Source organism: Siphateles boraxobius, unplaced genomic scaffold (assembly GCF_051911475.1).
Source record: "Siphateles boraxobius isolate OS27281-9 unplaced genomic scaffold, OSU_SipBor_1 198, whole genome shotgun sequence".
Classification (NCBI taxonomy): Eukaryota; Metazoa; Chordata; class Actinopteri; order Cypriniformes; family Leuciscidae; genus Siphateles; species Siphateles boraxobius.
The window spans coordinates 1,816,114-1,836,203 of record NW_027508808.1 but is presented as its reverse complement, the minus strand read 5'-3'; the positions used below and the strand labels follow the sequence as shown (position 1 = coordinate 1,836,203).

General features: G+C 38.1%; 1 protein-coding gene across 3 annotated transcripts; it reads right to left on the bottom strand.

Moving 5' to 3' along the window:
• Positions 1-458: 458 nt before the first annotated feature.
• On the bottom strand, positions 459-19,348 carry ubl7b (ubiquitin-like 7b (bone marrow stromal cell-derived)). 3 transcript variants are annotated; one of them, XM_077235567.1, is made up of 11 exons: positions 19,269-19,348; positions 17,896-18,073; positions 17,089-17,208; positions 16,921-17,003; positions 10,482-10,566; positions 10,348-10,405; positions 8,697-8,824; positions 5,093-5,142; positions 3,995-4,144; positions 1,480-1,569; positions 459-673 (listed from the first exon to the last, which is right to left on the bottom strand). In XM_077235567.1, exons 2-11 carry the CDS (start codon positions 18,068-18,070, stop codon positions 539-541), a joined length of 1,074 nt encoding a protein of 357 aa, XP_077091682.1. In that variant the 5' UTR covers positions 18,071-18,073; positions 19,269-19,348; the 3' UTR covers positions 459-538. The 3 variants fall into 3 exon arrangements, with proteins under 3 accessions (XP_077091682.1, XP_077091683.1, XP_077091684.1); XM_077235568.1 differs by having other exon boundaries at positions 10,482-10,557; XM_077235569.1 differs by lacking the exon at positions 459-673 and having other exon boundaries at positions 1,479-1,569; positions 3,864-4,144.
• Between the last annotated feature and the right edge of the window lie 742 nt (positions 19,349-20,090).

The window sequence follows — 20,090 nt, the reverse complement described above, 5'->3', positions numbered from 1 at the left end:
ATATATATATATGTGTGTGTGTAAAAAAAGTACAACAATAATAATTATTTCTCCATACTACAATATTTTAATGTTATATTACTAATAAAAAATTCTCCATACTAATAATATCCTTATTATATTACTGTATTAGTAATAATACATATTATTTGGTGATTTAAAAATGTTCCTAAAAATTCTAAAGTATGAGAATTTTGGTAGTCAAATGTGTTGAAATGAAATGTATTATTAATATAAGCATTATATTATATTATATACATTTTAATGATCCAAAATCAAGATGTGGTAGGTCAGATTTATGTGTTTGCACTTTTGGAGGAGTTTAATACTTTTAACACTGGATTTTCCTTAAATTGTCTCACAGCGCCACCTAGTGGGCATATACTGACGTTACCAGACAGGCCTAACAAAACACTCATTCACTCATGCAGACTCACTTAAACTCAAATACAATTCTATAGTTTTTCAGAACTTTTTTTTTATTATTATTTCAGTGAAAAGTACTAAAAAAGAACGAAAAAACTGGATGGGTCGCGGGTCACAGTCCTCCAGAGAAGATGATCTCGAGTGCCGACTGCAGGTCCCCGTTCGTGGCTGTTAGCGCTCGCAGAGCCAGACTCTCGTCCTGGATGCCCATATCCCTGAGCTGCTGCATCTGTGTCTGCCAGCGGCCCTGCAACACACACACACACACACACACACACACACACACACACACACACACACACACACACACACACACACACACACACACACACACACACACACACACACGTAAGCAGCAGACACTGCAAAATGCTACAGCATTTATCAAGCAAAATGGCTCTATCTACCTATCAGTAGTCAACATTTGAAGTGGATCAACACCTTTCATCAAAGTTATACATGAATTTTGAACAATAACAGTTCTTGTTCAACTTTTTTGATCCACTTCAAATGTTGACTACTATATACATATATATACAATCAACCAAACAAAAGATTATTCAGACACCAGCTATAATTTTTGATATTGTTTCACTAGTGTGTACAGGACACTATAGTTCATTTATGTGAGTGAGGAGAGCAAAATACAGTAAACTGTGACATATTATACACACAACTTCTTCATACAGCGACTACCAGTGAAATATGAGACCGAAAATGATTGGGACACTTTGAGCTGATCATGTTTTGCTGAAGTGTTTTTTCTTTAATAACTAATGCAGATTTTTACACCACAGACTGAACAACATGAAGCATTGCTTGGTAACTGGTTGAGCTAAACTGGTATTATCTAATTGTGTAGTTAAATTTAACAGCTGACAGATATTCAACATAATTCATGTGTGAGAGTCTAACAGAAGGACGGACAAAACCAGTGAAATATCAACTGATTTGACAACCCATTTTCTAAACTATAGCGAATAAACTGTGATAACGTGAGAAATGTTAGTTTGACTGTTATATATAGTGAAATGCTGCTGTTCTGCTGGTCACCTGGAGCGAGCTCACGCCAGACGCCTGTAACGCTTGTTGAAGAGCCTGAGAGAGGAGACTGTTGCTGACCGGAGCGCCAGAGGACGTGTCCTACAGCACAGAGGAGAGAGCATTAGTGTGTGTGTGTGTGTCTGACGGCCCACCAGAGGACGTGTCCTACAGCACAGAGGAGAGAGCATTAGTGTGTGTGTGTGTGTGTGTGTCTGACGGCCCACCAGAGGACGTGTCCTACAGCACAGAGGAGAGAGAGCATTAGTGTGTGTGTGTGTGTCTGACGGCCCACCAGAGGACGTGTCCTACAGCACAGAGGAGAGAGAGCATTAGTGTGTGTGTGTGTGTGTGTGTGTCTGACGGCCCACCAGAGGACGTGTCCTACAGCGCAGAGGAGAGTGAGCATTAGTGTGTGGTGTGTGTGCGCATGTGTGTGTGTGTGTGTCTGACGGCCCACCAGAGGAGAGTGAGCATAAGTGTGTGTGTGTGTGTGTGTGTCTGACGGCCCACCAGAGGACGTGTCCTACAGCACAGAGGAGAGAGAGCATTAGTGTGTGTGTGTGTGTGTGTGTGTGTGTGTGTGTCTGACGGCCCACCAGAGGACATGTCTTACAGACGAGAGTGAGCATTAGTGTGTGGTGTGTGTGTGTGTCCGCATGTGTGTGTGTGTGTCTGACGGCCCACCAGAGGAGAGTGAGCATTAGTGTGTGTGTGTGTGTGTGTGTATGTGTGTGTCTGACGGCCCACCAGAGGAGAGTGAGCATTAGTGTGTGATGTGTGTGTGTGCGCGTGTGTGTCTGACGGCCCACCAGAGGAGAGTGAGCATAAGTGTGTGGTGTGTGTGTGTGTGTCTGACGACATACCAGAGGACATGTCCTACAGACGAGAGTGAGCATTTGTGTGTGTGTGTGTGTGTGTCTGACGGCCCACCAGAGGAGAGTGAGCATAAGTGTGTGGTGTGTGTGTGTGTGTCTGTGTGTGTGTGTCTGACGGCCCACCAGAGGAGAGTGAGCATTAGTGTGCGGTGTGTGTGTGTGTGTGCGCATGTGTGTGTGTGTGTGTCTGACGGCCCACCAGAGGAGAGTGAGCATTAGTGTGCGGTGTGTGTGTGTGTGTGCGCATGTGTGTGTGTGTGTGTGTCTGTCTGACGGCCCACCAGAGGAGAGTGAGCATTAGTGTGCGGTGTGTGTGTGTGTGCGCATGTGTGTGTGTATGTGTGTGTGTGTGTGTGTGTGTGTGTCTGACCGGAGCGGTGGCCTCAGGGGTGCTGGCTAAAGCTAGGGCTGATGCTAGCTCGCTCTGAGTGATGGGTCGACTGTGTGTGTGTGTGTGTGTGTGTGTGTGAGTGTGTATATATGTGTGTGTGTGTATTTGTGTGTGTGTGTGTGTGTGTGTCTGACCGGAGTGCTGGCCTCGGGGGTGCTGGCTAAAGCTAGGGCTGATGCTACCTCACTCTTAGTGATGGGTCGACTGTGTGTGTGTATGTATGTGTGTGTGTGTGTGTGTGTGTGTGTGTGTGTGTGTGTGTGTGTGTGTGTGTGTGTGTGTCTGACAGGAGTGCTGGCCTCAGGGGTGCTGGCTAAAGCTAGGGCTGATGCTAGCTCGCTCTGAGTGATGGGTCGACTGTGTGTGTGTGTGTGTGTGTGTGTGTGTGTATATATGTGTGTGTGTGTGTATTTGTGTGTGTGTGTGTGTGTGTGTGTGTGTCTGACCGAAACGCTGGCCTCGGGGGTGCTGGCTAAAGCTAGGGCTGATGCTAGCTCGCTCTTAGTGATGGGTCGAGTGTGTGTGTGTGTGAGTGTGTGTGTGTGTGTCTGACCGGAGCGCTGACCTCAGGGGTGCTGGCTAAAGCTAGGGCTGATCCTAGCTCGCTCTGAGTGATGGGTCGAGTGTGTGTGTGTGTGTGTGTGTGTGTGTGTGTATATATGTGTGTGTGTGTATTTGTGTGTGTGTGTGTGTGTGTGTGTGTGTGTGTCTGACCGAAACGCTGGCCTCGGGGGTGCTGGCTAAAGCTAGGGCTGATGCTAGCTCACTCTTAGTGATGGGTCGAGTGTGTGTGTGTGTGTGTGTGTGTGTGTGTGTGTGTGTGTGTGTGTGTGTATATGTGTTTGTGTGTGTGTCTGACCGGAGCGCTGGCCTCAGGGGTGCTGGCTAAAGCTAGGGCTGATGCTAGCTCGCTCTGAGTGATGGGTCGACTGTGAGTGTGTGTGTGTGTGTGTTTGTGTTAGTGTGTGTGTGTGTCTGACCGGAGCGCTGGCCTCGGGGGTGCTGGCTAAAGCTAGGGATGATGGTAGCTCGCTCTGAGTGATGGGTCGACTGTGTGTGTGTATGTATGTGTGTGTGTGTGTGTGTGTGTGTGTGTATATGTGTTTGTGTGTGTGTGTGTGTCTGACCGGAGCGCTGGCCTCGGGGGTGCTGGCTAAAGCTAGGGCTGATGCTAGCTCGCTCTGAGTGATGGGTCGACTGTGTGTGTGTGTGTGTATGTATGTGTGTGTGTGTGTGTGTGTGTGTGTGTGTGTCTGACCGGAGCGCTGGCCTCGGGGGTGCTGGCTAAAGCTAGGGCTGATGCTAGCTCGCTCTGAGTGATGGGTCGAGGCCCAGTTGCTCCACTAGGACCCAGAGTCGTCGGTCTCGACGCTGCAAACGGTCTCTGGTGTCTGGCTCGGTTTCCATGCTTTAAACAACATGCACAGATTTTTTCTTAATATCATTATACAATATACTGTACATCAAAATACAACAATCATAAAAAAAATATCTTTCTCACTATAATACTAATTAAAATTCCTCTTCCTATAATATTACTATAATAATAATAATAATATAAATTATTCTTAATAAATTACTACTAATAAAAAATCCTTACTATAATACTACTGTAATAATAATAATAATAATAGATATTTTCCTTACTATATTACTACTACTATTTAAAATTATCCTTACTATAACTAATAATAAAAAATAATTAATATAACATTATTATAAAAAAAAACATTAACTATATTAATAAGAAAACCCCCTCACTTAAATATATTATTATACTCATAAAAATCCCCATTACCAATATATTACTGTAATGATACTACAAATTCTCCTTACTATAATAATATATCTTTACTAAATTACTACTAATAAACAAATTCTTACTTTAATATAACTGTAATAATAAAAATTCTCCTTTCTATAATTTTACTAGTAATAAAAATAACCATACTATAATATTATTATAATAATATTTAAAATTATCCTTAATATACTATAATAAGAAATTACTATAATATAATTTAGATTTATATTTATCTGACACTTTTACTAATAATAAATACTAATAAAAAATCCCCATTACCAAACTATTACTGTCATTATACTACAAATTTTCCTTACTGTAATACAAATGGCCTTACTATAATATATAAAATTCTCCTTAATATACTATAATAATAATAATATAAATTCTCCTTATTATGATATTACAAGTAATAAAAAGGTCATTAATATGATACAATTTTAAATTCTCCTTAATATAATGTTACTTACAATAAAACAAATTATAATTATGATAAATAAAATAATATATACGATTTTACACAATCTGACTGTAGAGTGCGACAAAACGTACAGGCTGGAAATCCTCATCATCATCTGACATGCCCTCGAACAGAAAACCTCCTGTCACACACAGAAAACATGAAAAACAATGAGTAGATGATGTGAACATCATCAGATGCAGTGAATATTATCAGACACAGTGAATATTATCAGATAGAGTGAATAATATCATCAGACGCAGTGAATATCATCAGATCAACAAACGCAGTAAATATCATCAGACACAGTGAATATCATCAGATGCAGTGAATATCATCAGACGCAGTGAATATCATCAGATGCAGTGAATATAATCAGATGCAGTGAATATCATCAGATCAACAAACGCAGTAAATATCATCAGACACAGTGAATATCATCAGATGCAGTGAATATCATGAGACACAGTGAATATCATCAGACGCAGTGAATATAATCAGACGCAGAGAATATCATCAGATGCAGTGAATATCATCAGACGAAGTGAATATCAGACGCAGTGAATTTCATCAAATGCAGTGAATATCATCAGAAGCTGTGAATTTCATCAAATGCAGTGAATATCATCAGAAGCTGTGATTTTCATCAAATGCAGTGAATATCATCAGACGCTGTGAATTTCATCAAATGCAGTGAATATCATCAGACGCACGACGCAGTGAATGTCATCAGACACAGTGAATATCATCAGAAGCAGTGAATATCATCAGAAGCAGTGAATATCATCAGAAGCAGTGAATATCATCAGATCAACAAACGCACTGAATATCATGAGACGCAGTGGATATCATCAGATGCAGTGAATATTATCAGACACAGTGAATATTATCAGATAGAGTGAATAATATCATCAGACGCAGTGAATATCATCAGATCAACAAACGCAGTAAATATCATCAGACACAGTGAATATCATCAGATGCAGTGAATATCATCAGACGCAGTGAATATCATCAGATGCAGTGAATATAATCAGATGCAGTGAATATTATCAGACACAGTGAATATTATCAGATAGAGTGAATAATATCATCAGACGCAGTGAATATCATCAGATCAACAAACGCAGTAAATATCATCAGACACAGTGAATATCATCAGATGCAGTGAATATCATCAGACGCAGTGAATATCATCAGATGCAGTGAATATAATCAGATGCAGTGAATATCATCAGATCAACAAACGCAGTAAATATCATCAGACACAGTGAATATCATCAGATGCAGTGAATATCATGAGACACAGTGAATATCATCAGACGCAGTGAATATAATCAGACGCAGAGAATATCATCAGATGCAGTGAATATCATCAGACGAAGTGAATATCAGACGCAGTGAATTTCATCAAATGCAGTGAATATCATCAGAAGCTGTGAATTTCATCAAATGCAGTGAATATCATCAGAAGCTGTGATTTTCATCAAATGCAGTGAATATCATCAGACGCTGTGAATTTCATCAAATGCAGTGAATATCATCAGACGCACGACGCAGTGAATGTCATCAGACACAGTGAATATCATCAGAAGCAGTGAATATCATCAGAAGCAGTGAATATCATCAGAAGCAGTGAATATCATCAGACGCAGTGAATATCATCAGAAGCAGTGAATATCATCAGACGCAGTGAATATCATCAGACGCAGTGAATATAATCAGACGCAGAGAATATCATCAGATGCAGTGAATATCATCAGACGAAGTGAATATCAGACGCAGTGAATGTCATCAGACACAGTGAATATCATCAGACGAAGTGAATATCAGACGCAGTGAATGTCATCAGACACAGTGAATATCATCAGAAGCAGTGAATATCATCAGACGCAGTGAATGTCATCAGACACAGTGAATATCATCAGAAGCAGTGAATTTCATCAAATGCAGTGAATATCATCAGAAGCTGTGATTTTCATCAAATGCAGTGAATATCATCAGACGCTGTGAATTTCATCAAATGCAGTGAATATCATCAGACGCACGACGCAGTGAATGTCATCAGACACAGTGAATATCATCAGAAGCAGTGAATATCATCAGACGCAGTGAATATCATCAGACGCAGTGAATATAATCAGACGCAGAGAATATCATCAGATGCAGTGAATATCATCAGACGAAGTGAATATCAGACGCAGTGAATGTCATCAGACACAGTGAATATCATCAGACGAAGTGAATATCAGACGCAGTGAATGTCATCAGACACAGTGAATATCATCAGAAGCAGTGAATATCATCAGACGCAGTGAATGTCATCAGAAACAGTGAATATCATCAGACGAAGTGAATATCAGACGCAGTGAATATCATCAGACACAGTGAATATCATCAGAAGCAGTGAATATCATCAGACGCAGTGAATGTCATCAGACACAGTGAATATCATCAGAAGCAGTGAATATCATCAGACACAGTGAATATCATCAGAAGCAGTGAATATCATCAGACGCAGTGAATATCATCAGAAGCAGTGAATATCATCAGACGCAGTGAATATCATCAGACACAGTGAATATCATCAAATGCAGTGAATATCATCAGACACAGTGAATATCATCAGAAGCAGTGAATATCATCAGACGCAGTGAATATCATCAGACACAGTGAATATCATCAGAAGCAGTGAATATCATCAGATGCAGTGAATATCATCAGACGAAGTGAATATCAGACGCAGTGAATTTCATCAAATGCAGTGAATATCATCAGAAGCTGTGATTTTCATCAAATGCAGTGAATATCATCAGACGCTGTGAATTTCATCAAATTCAGTGAATATCATCAGGCGCACGACGCAGTGAATGTCATCAGACACAGTGAATATCATCAGAAGCAGTGAATATCATCAGAAGCAGTGAATATCATCAGACACAGTGAATATCATCAGACGCAGTGAATATCATCAGACGCAGTGAATTTCATCAAATGCAGTGAATATCATCAGACGCAGGACGCAGTGAATGTCATCAGACGCAGTGAATATCATCAGACACAGTGAATATCATCAAATGCAGTGAATATCATCAGACGCTGTGAATTTCATCAAATGCAGTGAATATCATCAGACGCACGACGCAGTGAATGTCATCAGACGCAGTGAATATCATCAGACACAGTGAATATCATCAGACGCACTGAATATCATCAGACGCAGTGAATATCATCAGACGCAGTGAATTTCATCAGACGCAGTGAATATCATCAGACGCAGTGAATTTCATCAGATGCAGTGAATATCATCAGACGCAGTGAATTTCATCAGATGTAGTGAATATCATCAGACGAAGTGAATATCAGATGAAGTGAATATCAGATGCAGTGCATATCATCAGATGCAGTGCATATCATCAGATGCAGTGAATTTCATCAGATGCAGTGCATATCATCAGATGTAGTGAATATCATCAGACGAAGTGAATATCAGATGAAGTGAATATCAGATGCAGTGCATATCATCAAATGCAGTGCATATCATCAGATGCAGTGCATATCATCAGATGCAGTGCATATCATCAGATGCAGTGCATATCATCAGATGCAGTGCATATCATCAGATGCAGTGCATATCATCAGATGCAGTGCATATCATCAGATGCAGTATTGTTTCATCTACAAGCTGAAGTTCACCTGGCATTTCGCTGTAGAAACTGTCCGATGTGCTGCGTGACGAGCCGGACTGGCTGGAGATGCTGCTGGTCACAGAGTGCAGGACCAGGACGATGGCGTTCACCAATGCTGGGTGAGAGCGGATCAACCTGGAGCACACACACACACACACACACACACACACACACACACACACACACACACACACACACACACACACACACACACACACACACACACACAGGCAGGTGAGATCATGTTCACTGAAGCTTGTGCCTCCTAAAGCACTATTTTAACAATCTAAGCTCATGGTCTAAAGCGCACAACGCAAGGCCCCGCTTTTGCTATTTTAATGACGGGAAAAATGGTCGGTGCTCCCGGTGCATGGTCTATAAGCGTCGTCTCTATTCCCTTAGGGTGCTTTCACACTGGCAGTTTAGTTCAGAACAGGGCACTTTTCGCATGAAAAATCGCTAATGAGAATGCTGTCGTGCGGACCCAGGTGTGCACTGGGGTCCCGAACCCGAGACTACCCGGATTCGTGTGAATGTGAAAGCAACACGGACTCGGGTGCGCACTTGTTTTTCCAGAGAGCAAACGGATCTCTATGACCGATGTGTAATAAGCAGTGTGTGTGTAATAAGCAGTGTGTGTAATAAGCAGAGTGTGTGTAATGAGCAGAGTGTGTGTAATGAGCAGTGTGTAATGAGCAGAGTGTGTGTAATGAGCAGAATGTGTGTAATGAGCAGAATGTGTGTAATGAACAGAGTGTGTGTAAAAAGCAGAGTGTGTGTAAAAAGCAGAGTGTGTGTAAAAAGCAGAGTGTGTGTAACAAGCAAAGTGTGTGTAAAAAGCAGTGTGTGTGTAATAAGCAGAGTGTGTATTATAAGCAGTGTGTGTGTAATAAGCAGAGTGTGTATAATGAGCAGAGTGTGTGTAAAAAGCAGAGTGTGTATAATAAGCAGAGTGTGTGTAAAAAGCAGAGTGTGTATAATGAGCAGCGTGTGTATAATGAGCAGAGTGTGTGTAAAAAGCAGAGTGTGTATAATAAGCAGAGTGTGTATAATGAGCAGAGTGTGTGTAAAAAGCAGAGTGTGTATAATAAGCAGAGTGTGTATAATGAGCAGAGTGTGTGTAAAAAGCAGAGTGTGTATAATAAGCAGAGTGTGTATAATGAGCAGAGTGTGTGTAAAAAGCAGAGTGTGTATAATAAGCAGAGTGTGTATAATGAGCAGAGTGTGTGTAAAAAGCAGAGTATGTATAATAAGCAGAGTGTGTGTAAAAAGCAGAGTGTTTATAATGAGCAGAGTGTGTGTAAAAAGCAGAGTGTACGGGCGTTGTGGACCCGCCTAGAGGCTCATATTACTAACGCGCTCTTTAAATAACACTTGCGCCATTGAACTGTTGACCGACGGAAACCTGGTCAAAAGTCAGTCTATTTCAGTTCCTCAAAATAGCAGCGCTCCAACAATGCTCCTGAACACACACCTGGTTCTCAGACCAGCCGCCCATGGGCCACAGATGGGTGCAAATGCATTTGCTATTTAAACAACATGGCGCAGGCCATGAAAATGAAAACTGCGTTGGGATGAAACTAGCAAAACACTTTAACTTTGCCCGGCGCTACATTGCACCGAGTGTATGATAGTGTGTGTGTGTGGAGGAAACTCACGTGTCCAGCAGGTTTGGGTCTGTGAACTGAACGAACAGATCTTTATCCTGGAGCACACCTGCAAAACGAAGGAGTCGATGAGAGTCACATGATTCTCCGTCCATGAGCATTAATGCATTTCAAAGCCAACAAACCTAAAGCCACAGGATCTGAACTGAGTCCAGGTGAGGCCGCGATAATCTGCTCCAGCGACTCTTTATTAGCCAGCATCTTATACACCTGAAAACACAAGAGAGCATGTTTAACTGCTTTGTTAAATACCCGTTAATAATATTAATTATTAATTTATTAATAATCATTACCGAGTTCACGTAGTGTAACAGCGCAGCGCTTCTGTGTTGTACGTCACACGCAGGCTCACTATTGGCCGACGCTGGTCATGTGTGTGTGATGCGTGTGACGTACAACACAGAAGCGCTGCGCTGTTACACTAGTGAACTCACTCGACGCCCACAGAGAAGGACATGAAGAGTTAAAAATAAAGTCGTTATTTTTGTTTGTTTTTGCGCACAAAAAGTATTCTCGTCGCTTGATAAACTTAAGATTGAGCCACTGTAGTCACTTGGACTATTTTAACAATGTCTTTAATAACTTTTCGGGGAACAAGTTTCAATCCCTTAGAAGCCTATGGAGGAGTGATCCAGCTCTCAGATTTAATCACAAATATCTTAATTCGTGTTGCGAAGATGAACGAAGGTCTTACGGGGTTCAACAACATGAGGGAGAGTAAATACTGACAGAATTTATATTTTTAGGTGAACTATCCCTTTAAGCATCACAAGATTAGTGGCAGTGAATGAACAAAAACAATTGTAGACATGATTAGAAAAGGCCTTCTAAAAAAATGGTCACAAATCAACCATGGTGAAATCATGGTGATGGCGCAGTGGATAAGACACATGCCTTTGGTGTGAGAGACCCGGGTTCGAATCCACTGTGAGACACCAATGTGTCCCTGAGCAAGACACTTAACCCCTAGTTGCTCCAGAGGCGTGCGACCTCTGACATATATAGCAATTGTAAGTCGCTTTGGATAAAAGCGTCAGCTAAATTAATAAATGTAAATGTAATAAATTATGGTGTATATGATGGATAGATGCACTTTTATGATGGATAGATGAACTTTTATGATAGATGCACTTTTATGATGGATAGATGCACTTTTATGATGGATAGATGCACTTTTATGATGGACAGATGCACTTTTATGATGGATAGACAAACTTTTATGATGATAGATGCACTTTTATGATGGATAGATGCACTTTATGATGGACAGATGCACTTTTATGATGGATAGATGCACTTTTATTATGGATAGACAAACTTTTATGATGGATAGACAAACTTTTATGATGATAGATGCACTTTTATGATGGATAGATGCACTTTATGATGGACAGATGCACTTTTATGATGGATAGATGCACTTTTATGATGGATAGACAAACTTTTATGATGATAGATGCACTTTTATGATGGATAGATGCACTTTATGATGGATAGATGCACTTTTATGATGGACAGATGCACTTTTATGATGGATAGATGCACTTTATGATGGATAGATGCACTTTTATGATGGACAGATGCACTTTTATGATGGATAGATGCACTTTTATGATGGGCAGATGCACTTTTATGATGGACAGATGCACTTTTATGATGGACAGATGCACTTTTATGATGGACGGATGCACTTTTATGATGGACGGATACACTTTTATGATGGATAGATGCACTTTTATGATGGACAGATGCACTTTTATGATGATAGATGCACTTTTATGATGATAGATGCACTTTTATGATGATAGATGCACTTTTATGATGGACGGATGCACTTTTATGATGGACAGATGCACTTTTATGATGGATAGATGCACTTTTATGATGGATAGATGCACTTTTATGATGGATAGATGCACTTTTATGATGGATAGATGCACTTTTATGATGGACAGATGCACTTTTATGATGGATAGATGCACTTTTATGATGGACAGATGCACTTTTATGATGATAGATGCACTTTTATGATGATAGATGCACTTTTATGATGGACAGATGCACTTTTATGATGGACGGATGCACTTTTATGATGGATAGATGCACTTTTATGATGGACAGATGCACTTTTATGATGGATAGATGCACTTTTATGATGGATAGATGCACTTTTATGATGGATAGATGCACTTTTATGATGGACAGATGCACTTTTATGATGGATAGATGCACTTTTATGATGGATAGATGCACTTTTATGATGGACAGATGCACTTTTATGATGGATAGATGCACTTTTATGATGGACAGATGCACTTTTATGATGGATAGACAAACTTTTATGATGATAGATGCACTTTTATGATGGATAGATGCACTTTTATGATGGATAGATGCACTTTTATGATGATAGATCCACTTTTATGATGGATAGATGCACTTTTATGATGGACAGATGCACTTTTATGATGGACGGATGCACTTTTATGATGGATAGATGCACTTTTATGATGGACAGATGCACTTTTATGATGGATAGATGCACTTTTATGATGGACAGATGCACTTTTATGATGGATAGACAAACTTTTATGATGATAGATGCACTTTTATGATGGATAGATGCACTTTTATGATGGATAGATGCACTTTTATGATGGGCAGATGCACTTTTATGATGGATAGACAAACTTTTATGATGATAGATGCACTTTTATGATGGATAGATGCACTTTTATGATGGATAGATGCACTTTTATGATGGATAGATGCACTTTTATGATGGACAGATGCACTTTTATGATGGATAGATGCACTTTTATGATGGGCAGATGCACTTTTATGATGGATAGATGAACTTTTATGATGGGCAGATGCACTTTTATGATGGATAGATGCACTTTTATGATGGGCAGATGCACTTTTATGATGGATAGATGCACTTTTATGATGGACAGATGCACTTTTATGATGGATAGATGAACTTTTATGATGGGCAGATGCACTTTTATGATGGATAGATGCACTTTTATGATGGGCAGATGCACTTTTATGATGGATAGATGCACTTTTATGATGGACATATGCACTTTTATGATGATAGATGCACTTTTATGATGGATAGATGCACTTTTATGATGGATAGATGCACTTTTATGATGGACGGATGCACTTTTATGATGGACAGATGCACTTTTATGATGGACAGACAAACTTTTATGATGGACAGATGCACTTTTATGATGGACAGATGCACTTTTATGATGGACAGACAAACTTTTATGATGGATAGATGCACTTTTATGATGGATAGATGCACTTTTATGATGGACAGATGCACTTTTATGATGGATAGATGCACTTTTATGATGGATAGACAAACTTTTATGATGATAGATGCACTTTTATGATGGATAGATGCACTTTTATGATGGATAGATGCACTTTTATGATGGACAGATGCACTTTTATGATGGATAGATGCACTTTTATGATGGATAGATGCACTTTTATGATGGATAGATGCACTTTTATGATGGATAGATGCACTTTTATGATGGATAGATGAACTTTTATGACGGGCAGATGCACTTTTATGATGGATAGATGCACTTTTATGATGGACGGATGCACTTTTATGATGGACAGATGCACTTTTATGATGGACGGATGCACTTTTATGATGGACAGATGCACTTTTATGATGGACAGATGCACTTTTATGATGGACAGATGCACTTTTATGATGATAGATGCACTTTTATGATGGATAGATGCACTTTTATGATGGACGGATGCACTTTTATGATGGACGGATGCACTTTTATGATGGACAGATGCACTTTTATGATGATAGATGAACTTTTATGATGGATAGATGCACTTTTATGATGGATAGATGAACTTTTATGATGGATAGATGAACTTTTATGATGGATAGATGAACTTTTATGATGGGCAGATGCACTTTTATGATGGATAGACAAACTTTTATGATGGATAGATGAACTTTTATGATGGATAGATGAACTTTTATGATGGATAGATGAACTTTCATGATGGATAGACGAACTTTTATGATGGATAAATGAACTTTTATGATGGATAGATGAACTTTTATGATGGGCAGATGCACTTTTATGATGGATAGACAAACTTTTAAGATGGATAGATGAACTTTTATGATGGACAGATGCACTTTTATGATGGACAGATGCACTTTTATGATGGATAGATGCACTTTTATGATGGATAGATGCACTTTTATGATGGATAGATGAACTTTTATGATGGATAGATGAACTTTTATGATGGATAGACAAACTTTTATGATGGACAGATGCACTTTTATGATGGACAGATACACTTTTATGATGGATAGATGAACTTTTATGATGGATAGACAAACTTTTATGATGGATAGATGCACTTTTATGATGGACAGATGCACTTTTATGATGGACAGATGCACTTTTATGATGGATAGATGCACTTTTATGATGGATAGATGCACTTTTATGATGGATAGATGAACTTTTATGATGGATAGATGAACTTTTATGATGGATAGACAAACTTTTATGATGGACAGATGCACTTTTATGATGGACAGATACACTTTTATGATGGATAGACAAACTTTTATGATGGATAGATGAACTTTTATGATGGATAGACAAACTTTTATGATGGACAGATGCACTTTTATGATGGACAGATACACTTTTATGATGGATAGACAAACTTTTATGATGGATAGATGAACTTTTATGATGGACAGATGCACTTTTATGATGGATAGATGGACTTTTATGATGGACAGATGCACTTTTATGAGGGATAGATGCACTTTTATGATGGATAGATGCACTTTTATGATGGATAGATGAACTTTTATGATGGATAGACAAACTTTTATGATGGACAGATGCACTTTTATGATGGACAGATACACTTTTATGATGGATAGACAAACTTTTATGATGGATAGATGAACTTTTATGATGGACAGATGCACTTTTATGATGGATAGATGCACTTTTATGATGGACAGATGCACTTTTATGAGGGATAGATGCACTTTTATGATGGATAGATGCACTTTTATGATGGATAGATGAACTTTTATGATGGATAGATGAACTTTTATGATGGATAGACAAACTTTTATGATGGACAGATACACTTTTATGATGGATAGACAAACTATTATGATGGATAGATGAACTTTTATGATGGACAGATGCACTTTTATGATGGACAGATGCACTTTTATGATGGACAGATGCACTTTTATGATGGACAGATACACTTTTATGATGGATAGACAAACTATTATGATGGATAGATGAACTTTTATGATGGACAGATGCACTTTTATGATGGATAGATGAACTTTTATGATGGATAGATGAACTTTTATGATGGATAGATGAACTTTTATGATGGATAGATGAACTTTCATGATGGATAGACGAACTTTTATGATGGATAGATGAACTTTTATGATGGATAGATGAACTTTTATGATGGGCAGATGCACTTTTATGATGGATAGACAAACTTTTATGATGGATAGATGAACTTTTATGATGGACAGATGCACTTTTATGATGGACAGATGCACTTTTATGATGGATAGATGCACTTTTATGATGGATAGATGCACTTTTATGATGGATAGATGAACTTTTATGATGGATAGATGAACTTTTATGATGGATAGACAAACTTTTATGATGGACAGATGCACTTTTATGATGGACAGATACACTTTTATGATGGATAGATGAACTTTTATGATGGATAGACAAACTTTTATGATGGACAGATACACTTTTATGATGGATAGATGCACTTTTATGATGGATAGACAAACTTTTATGATGGACAGATGCACTTTTATGATGGACAGATACACTTTTATGATGGATAGATGCACTTTTATGATGGATAGACAAACTTTTATGATGGATAGATGCACTTTTATGATGGATAGATGAACTTTTATGATGGATAGATGAACTTTTATGATGGACAGATGCACTTTTATGATGGATAGATGCACTTTTATGATGGATAGACAAACTTTTATGATGATAGATGCACTTTTATGATGGATAGACAAACTTTTATGATGGATAGACAAACTTTTATGATGTACAGATGCACTTTTATGATGGATAGATGCACTTTTATGATGGATAGACAAACTTTTATGATGGATAGATGCACTTTTATGATGGATAGATGCACTTTTATGATGTACAGATGCACTTTTATGATGGATAGATGCACTTTAATGATGGATAGACAAACTTTTATGATGGATAGATGCACTTTTATGATGGATAGATGCACTTTTATGATGGATAGATGCACTTTTATCATGGATAGATGCACTTTTATCATGGATAGATGCACTTTTATGATGGATAGATTAACTTTAATGGACTTTCAGCCAAATAAACATCCATTCACTGCCATTAATTTTAATTTTGGGCGAACTATCCCTTTAACTCAAATTCAGAGTGAACAGGCTGAAGTGTTGTAGTGTGTACCGACCGCTTCTCTGTATGCTGAGTTGGAGATCAGCCCGGCCTGAAGCATCCTGAACTCTCGAGCCGCAGCAGATCTGTTCACCGGCTCTGTGTGAGGAGGAACACGAGACACATCAGCACTGATGAACCGCAGATACTCTAATCCCTCATTCCAGTTCAGATCCTCACGCACCAGGCTTGACCTCCGGCTCCGGCCACGTCTTCTTGATGATGTGCAGTGTGGATCCAGACTTGATCCCGTAGGAGTCTAGCGTGAGATCATCCTTGAGCACACAGCCGCAGTGCACGAAGTCTGCAAAACACAGTAGCGGGAACGCACAATACACATGTGAACGTGCACTAATGTTGCTGAAAGTTCTGTTAATATTCATATATTCATTAATATTCACATAATAAAGTTGTATAGCAAAATATCCAAGTATAATCAAGTTATGTTTACCACAGACCACATAAAAATATAAACAAAAAATATAAAAAAATTATATATATATATATATATATATATATATATATATATATATATATATATATATAAAACAAGAGAAAAATCTCAAGGGAACCAGTGGCTTACTCCATTAATATTTTTATTTTCTTAGTTTTCTATTTTAATTTTAGTTGAATTTAACATTTTTCTAAATGTTTTTAATAGTTTTAGTTATCGATGATAATAATAATAACCTTGACAGTCAATCTCACCCACTGACCAGTTCGTAAAACATGAAACATAAATATTAATTCATAATATACTGCCAGTGTTTTTGAATGCAACTGAGAACATATTCGGATTCAGGAGTTTACATGTTTCCTGATCGGATTATTTAAATCTGACTGAAACTTCTTTCAGATCGATTGAGCTGTGTAAGGCCTGTCAGCTGACTGAACCATCGATCTGATAATAAATGGCTGATGTGTGTGAATGTAGATCGACATCGACTGAAAGGAAGTCAATAATGTCTGTGAGGACCGGATCAGAACTGACCGATGAGCTCGGGCTCGGGCAGCGAGTCTGATAACTGCGCTGAGATCAGCTGTTTGAGCGTGGACACCTGGTATCCTCCGGGATGAACGTCTCCAGGCTCGGACTCTGGGAACTGGAACATGGCCTTGGGTCGGTCCCGGAGCTTCAGGGAGAGATGCCACGCTGAACCCTCCATATCCTTCACAAGAGCCAACAAACAACAGACCATTAACTCTCACACGCTTGAAGAGCAGCCGTTTTACCGCTCTGAGACGATGTCGTCTGAGTCTCGTGGAAACAAAACAGTCTTTATTTTAATGCACTTTATCTAATATATACACTACCAGTCAGAGGTTTTGAAGTTTTTATGTTTTTTTTTAAAAAAGACCAAGGCTGCATTTTTTTGATTCAAAATATACAAAAAAACTGTAATATTGTTAAATATCATGACAATTTAAAATAACTGTTTTCTATTTTAATATGTATATAGTATGTTTATGATATGAAATAGGAATTTCAATAAATGCTGTTCTTTTGAACTTTCTATTCATCAAAGAATCCTGAAATAAAATACAAAAGTCCTGTTTTCAACACTGATAATAATCATAAATGTTTCTTGAGCATCAAATCATCAAATTATAGTGATTTCTGAAGGATCGTGTGACACTGAAGACTGGAGTAATGATGCTGAAAATTCAGCTTTGATCACAAAAATAAATTACACTTTATTATATATTCACATAGAAAACTGATGATTTACATTGGAATAATATTTCAAATATATTACTGTTTTTTTTTTAATCAAGCCTTGGTGAGCAGAAGAGACTTATTTTAAAAACATTAAAAATCTTACCGATCCAAAACATTTGACTGGTAGTGTAACGTCCTTTAAAAGCTGTGAGTTTCAGTAAAAACAGGTTAAACAAACCAGACTTTATAGTTTTATTCCTATCTATATGTTGAAGACTTGCTCTTATATCATTCACCTGATTTATACACCATTTTATTCCTAGAAATATGGAGTGATATAAAGAGAAATTCAAAATCAAAATTAAAACGCTAATGTGTAAACAGCAAAACCAACTGACTTTATCCAAGCTTCAGGAAATGTATGCAAAATTATTAGTGCGTATTTAATTTGATAATAATGACACCTTTACATATGTAAACATAACATTTTAGAAAACGTAAAACAAAACAATTAGCTTCATGTACTGTGACTAATCAACTGAGTAATGTTATGTATGCTAATTTAGTTGCTGATATTTAATGAATCTCTCAAAGATAATGATGACAGCAGATCCACATCGATCACTTATTGATCTAAGACACAATACACTAACTTCGCATCACGGTGACATTTAATACGACAGGATTAATATCTAATATCTCACCAGTTTTATTGCGAACGCTTCACACAAGAGTCAGTGAGGCAGCGGTTTGTCAACAACTGGTAACCGGATGTGATGTCACACAGTTTCCTCTCAAAATAAAAGTACAACAAGCTCGTCTTATAAATATCGTGGCATATTGTATATAATGTGCTTATGGAATTTATGTGTATGCATATAGACGCTCTATCGTAATTTATAACGTAGGCCTATATGTAATTTATTAATTATGTTAAACGTGCTTTCGTAAAAATTTTAATAAATTATTTAAAACACTTTAAAATAATTTAATAATTTAACACGTAAATATAAAACTTTTTATTTCGGTTGTTTTTTCTCTAATAGGTTTTATTTTATTCACTGTCGTATCTATGATTCACTATGGTAATGAAGTGTAGAGTTCAGTCTGCGCCCCCGTGTGGTACAGAGAGGTATTGTGAGAGCGACGTTACTGTGCGTTAGTCATCTTTATTTTTTTAATTCTTTTTTTCTGTTAATACTCAGTAAAAACAGAGGTGTGATTGGGACATTTTATTAATAATATATGTTATATAGAAGTGAAAGTGAAAGTCTCTGAATAATAATATCAGCCAGAGCAACATAAACATGTACCGTTAATGCAATGGCAGTGCAATGTGGAAACTTTTGTGATGTATTGTATGGGTCAGGATGAGATGTGGGGGTGACTCTCTACAGGGGATCCTCTGCTGTTTAAACCTGTTACATTATATTATTAATTTAAACCTGTTACAGAAAAATAAAGGTGCCAGATTATATCCGAACAATTTGGAAAATACAGTATGCCACTTTGCATACATTTAATAA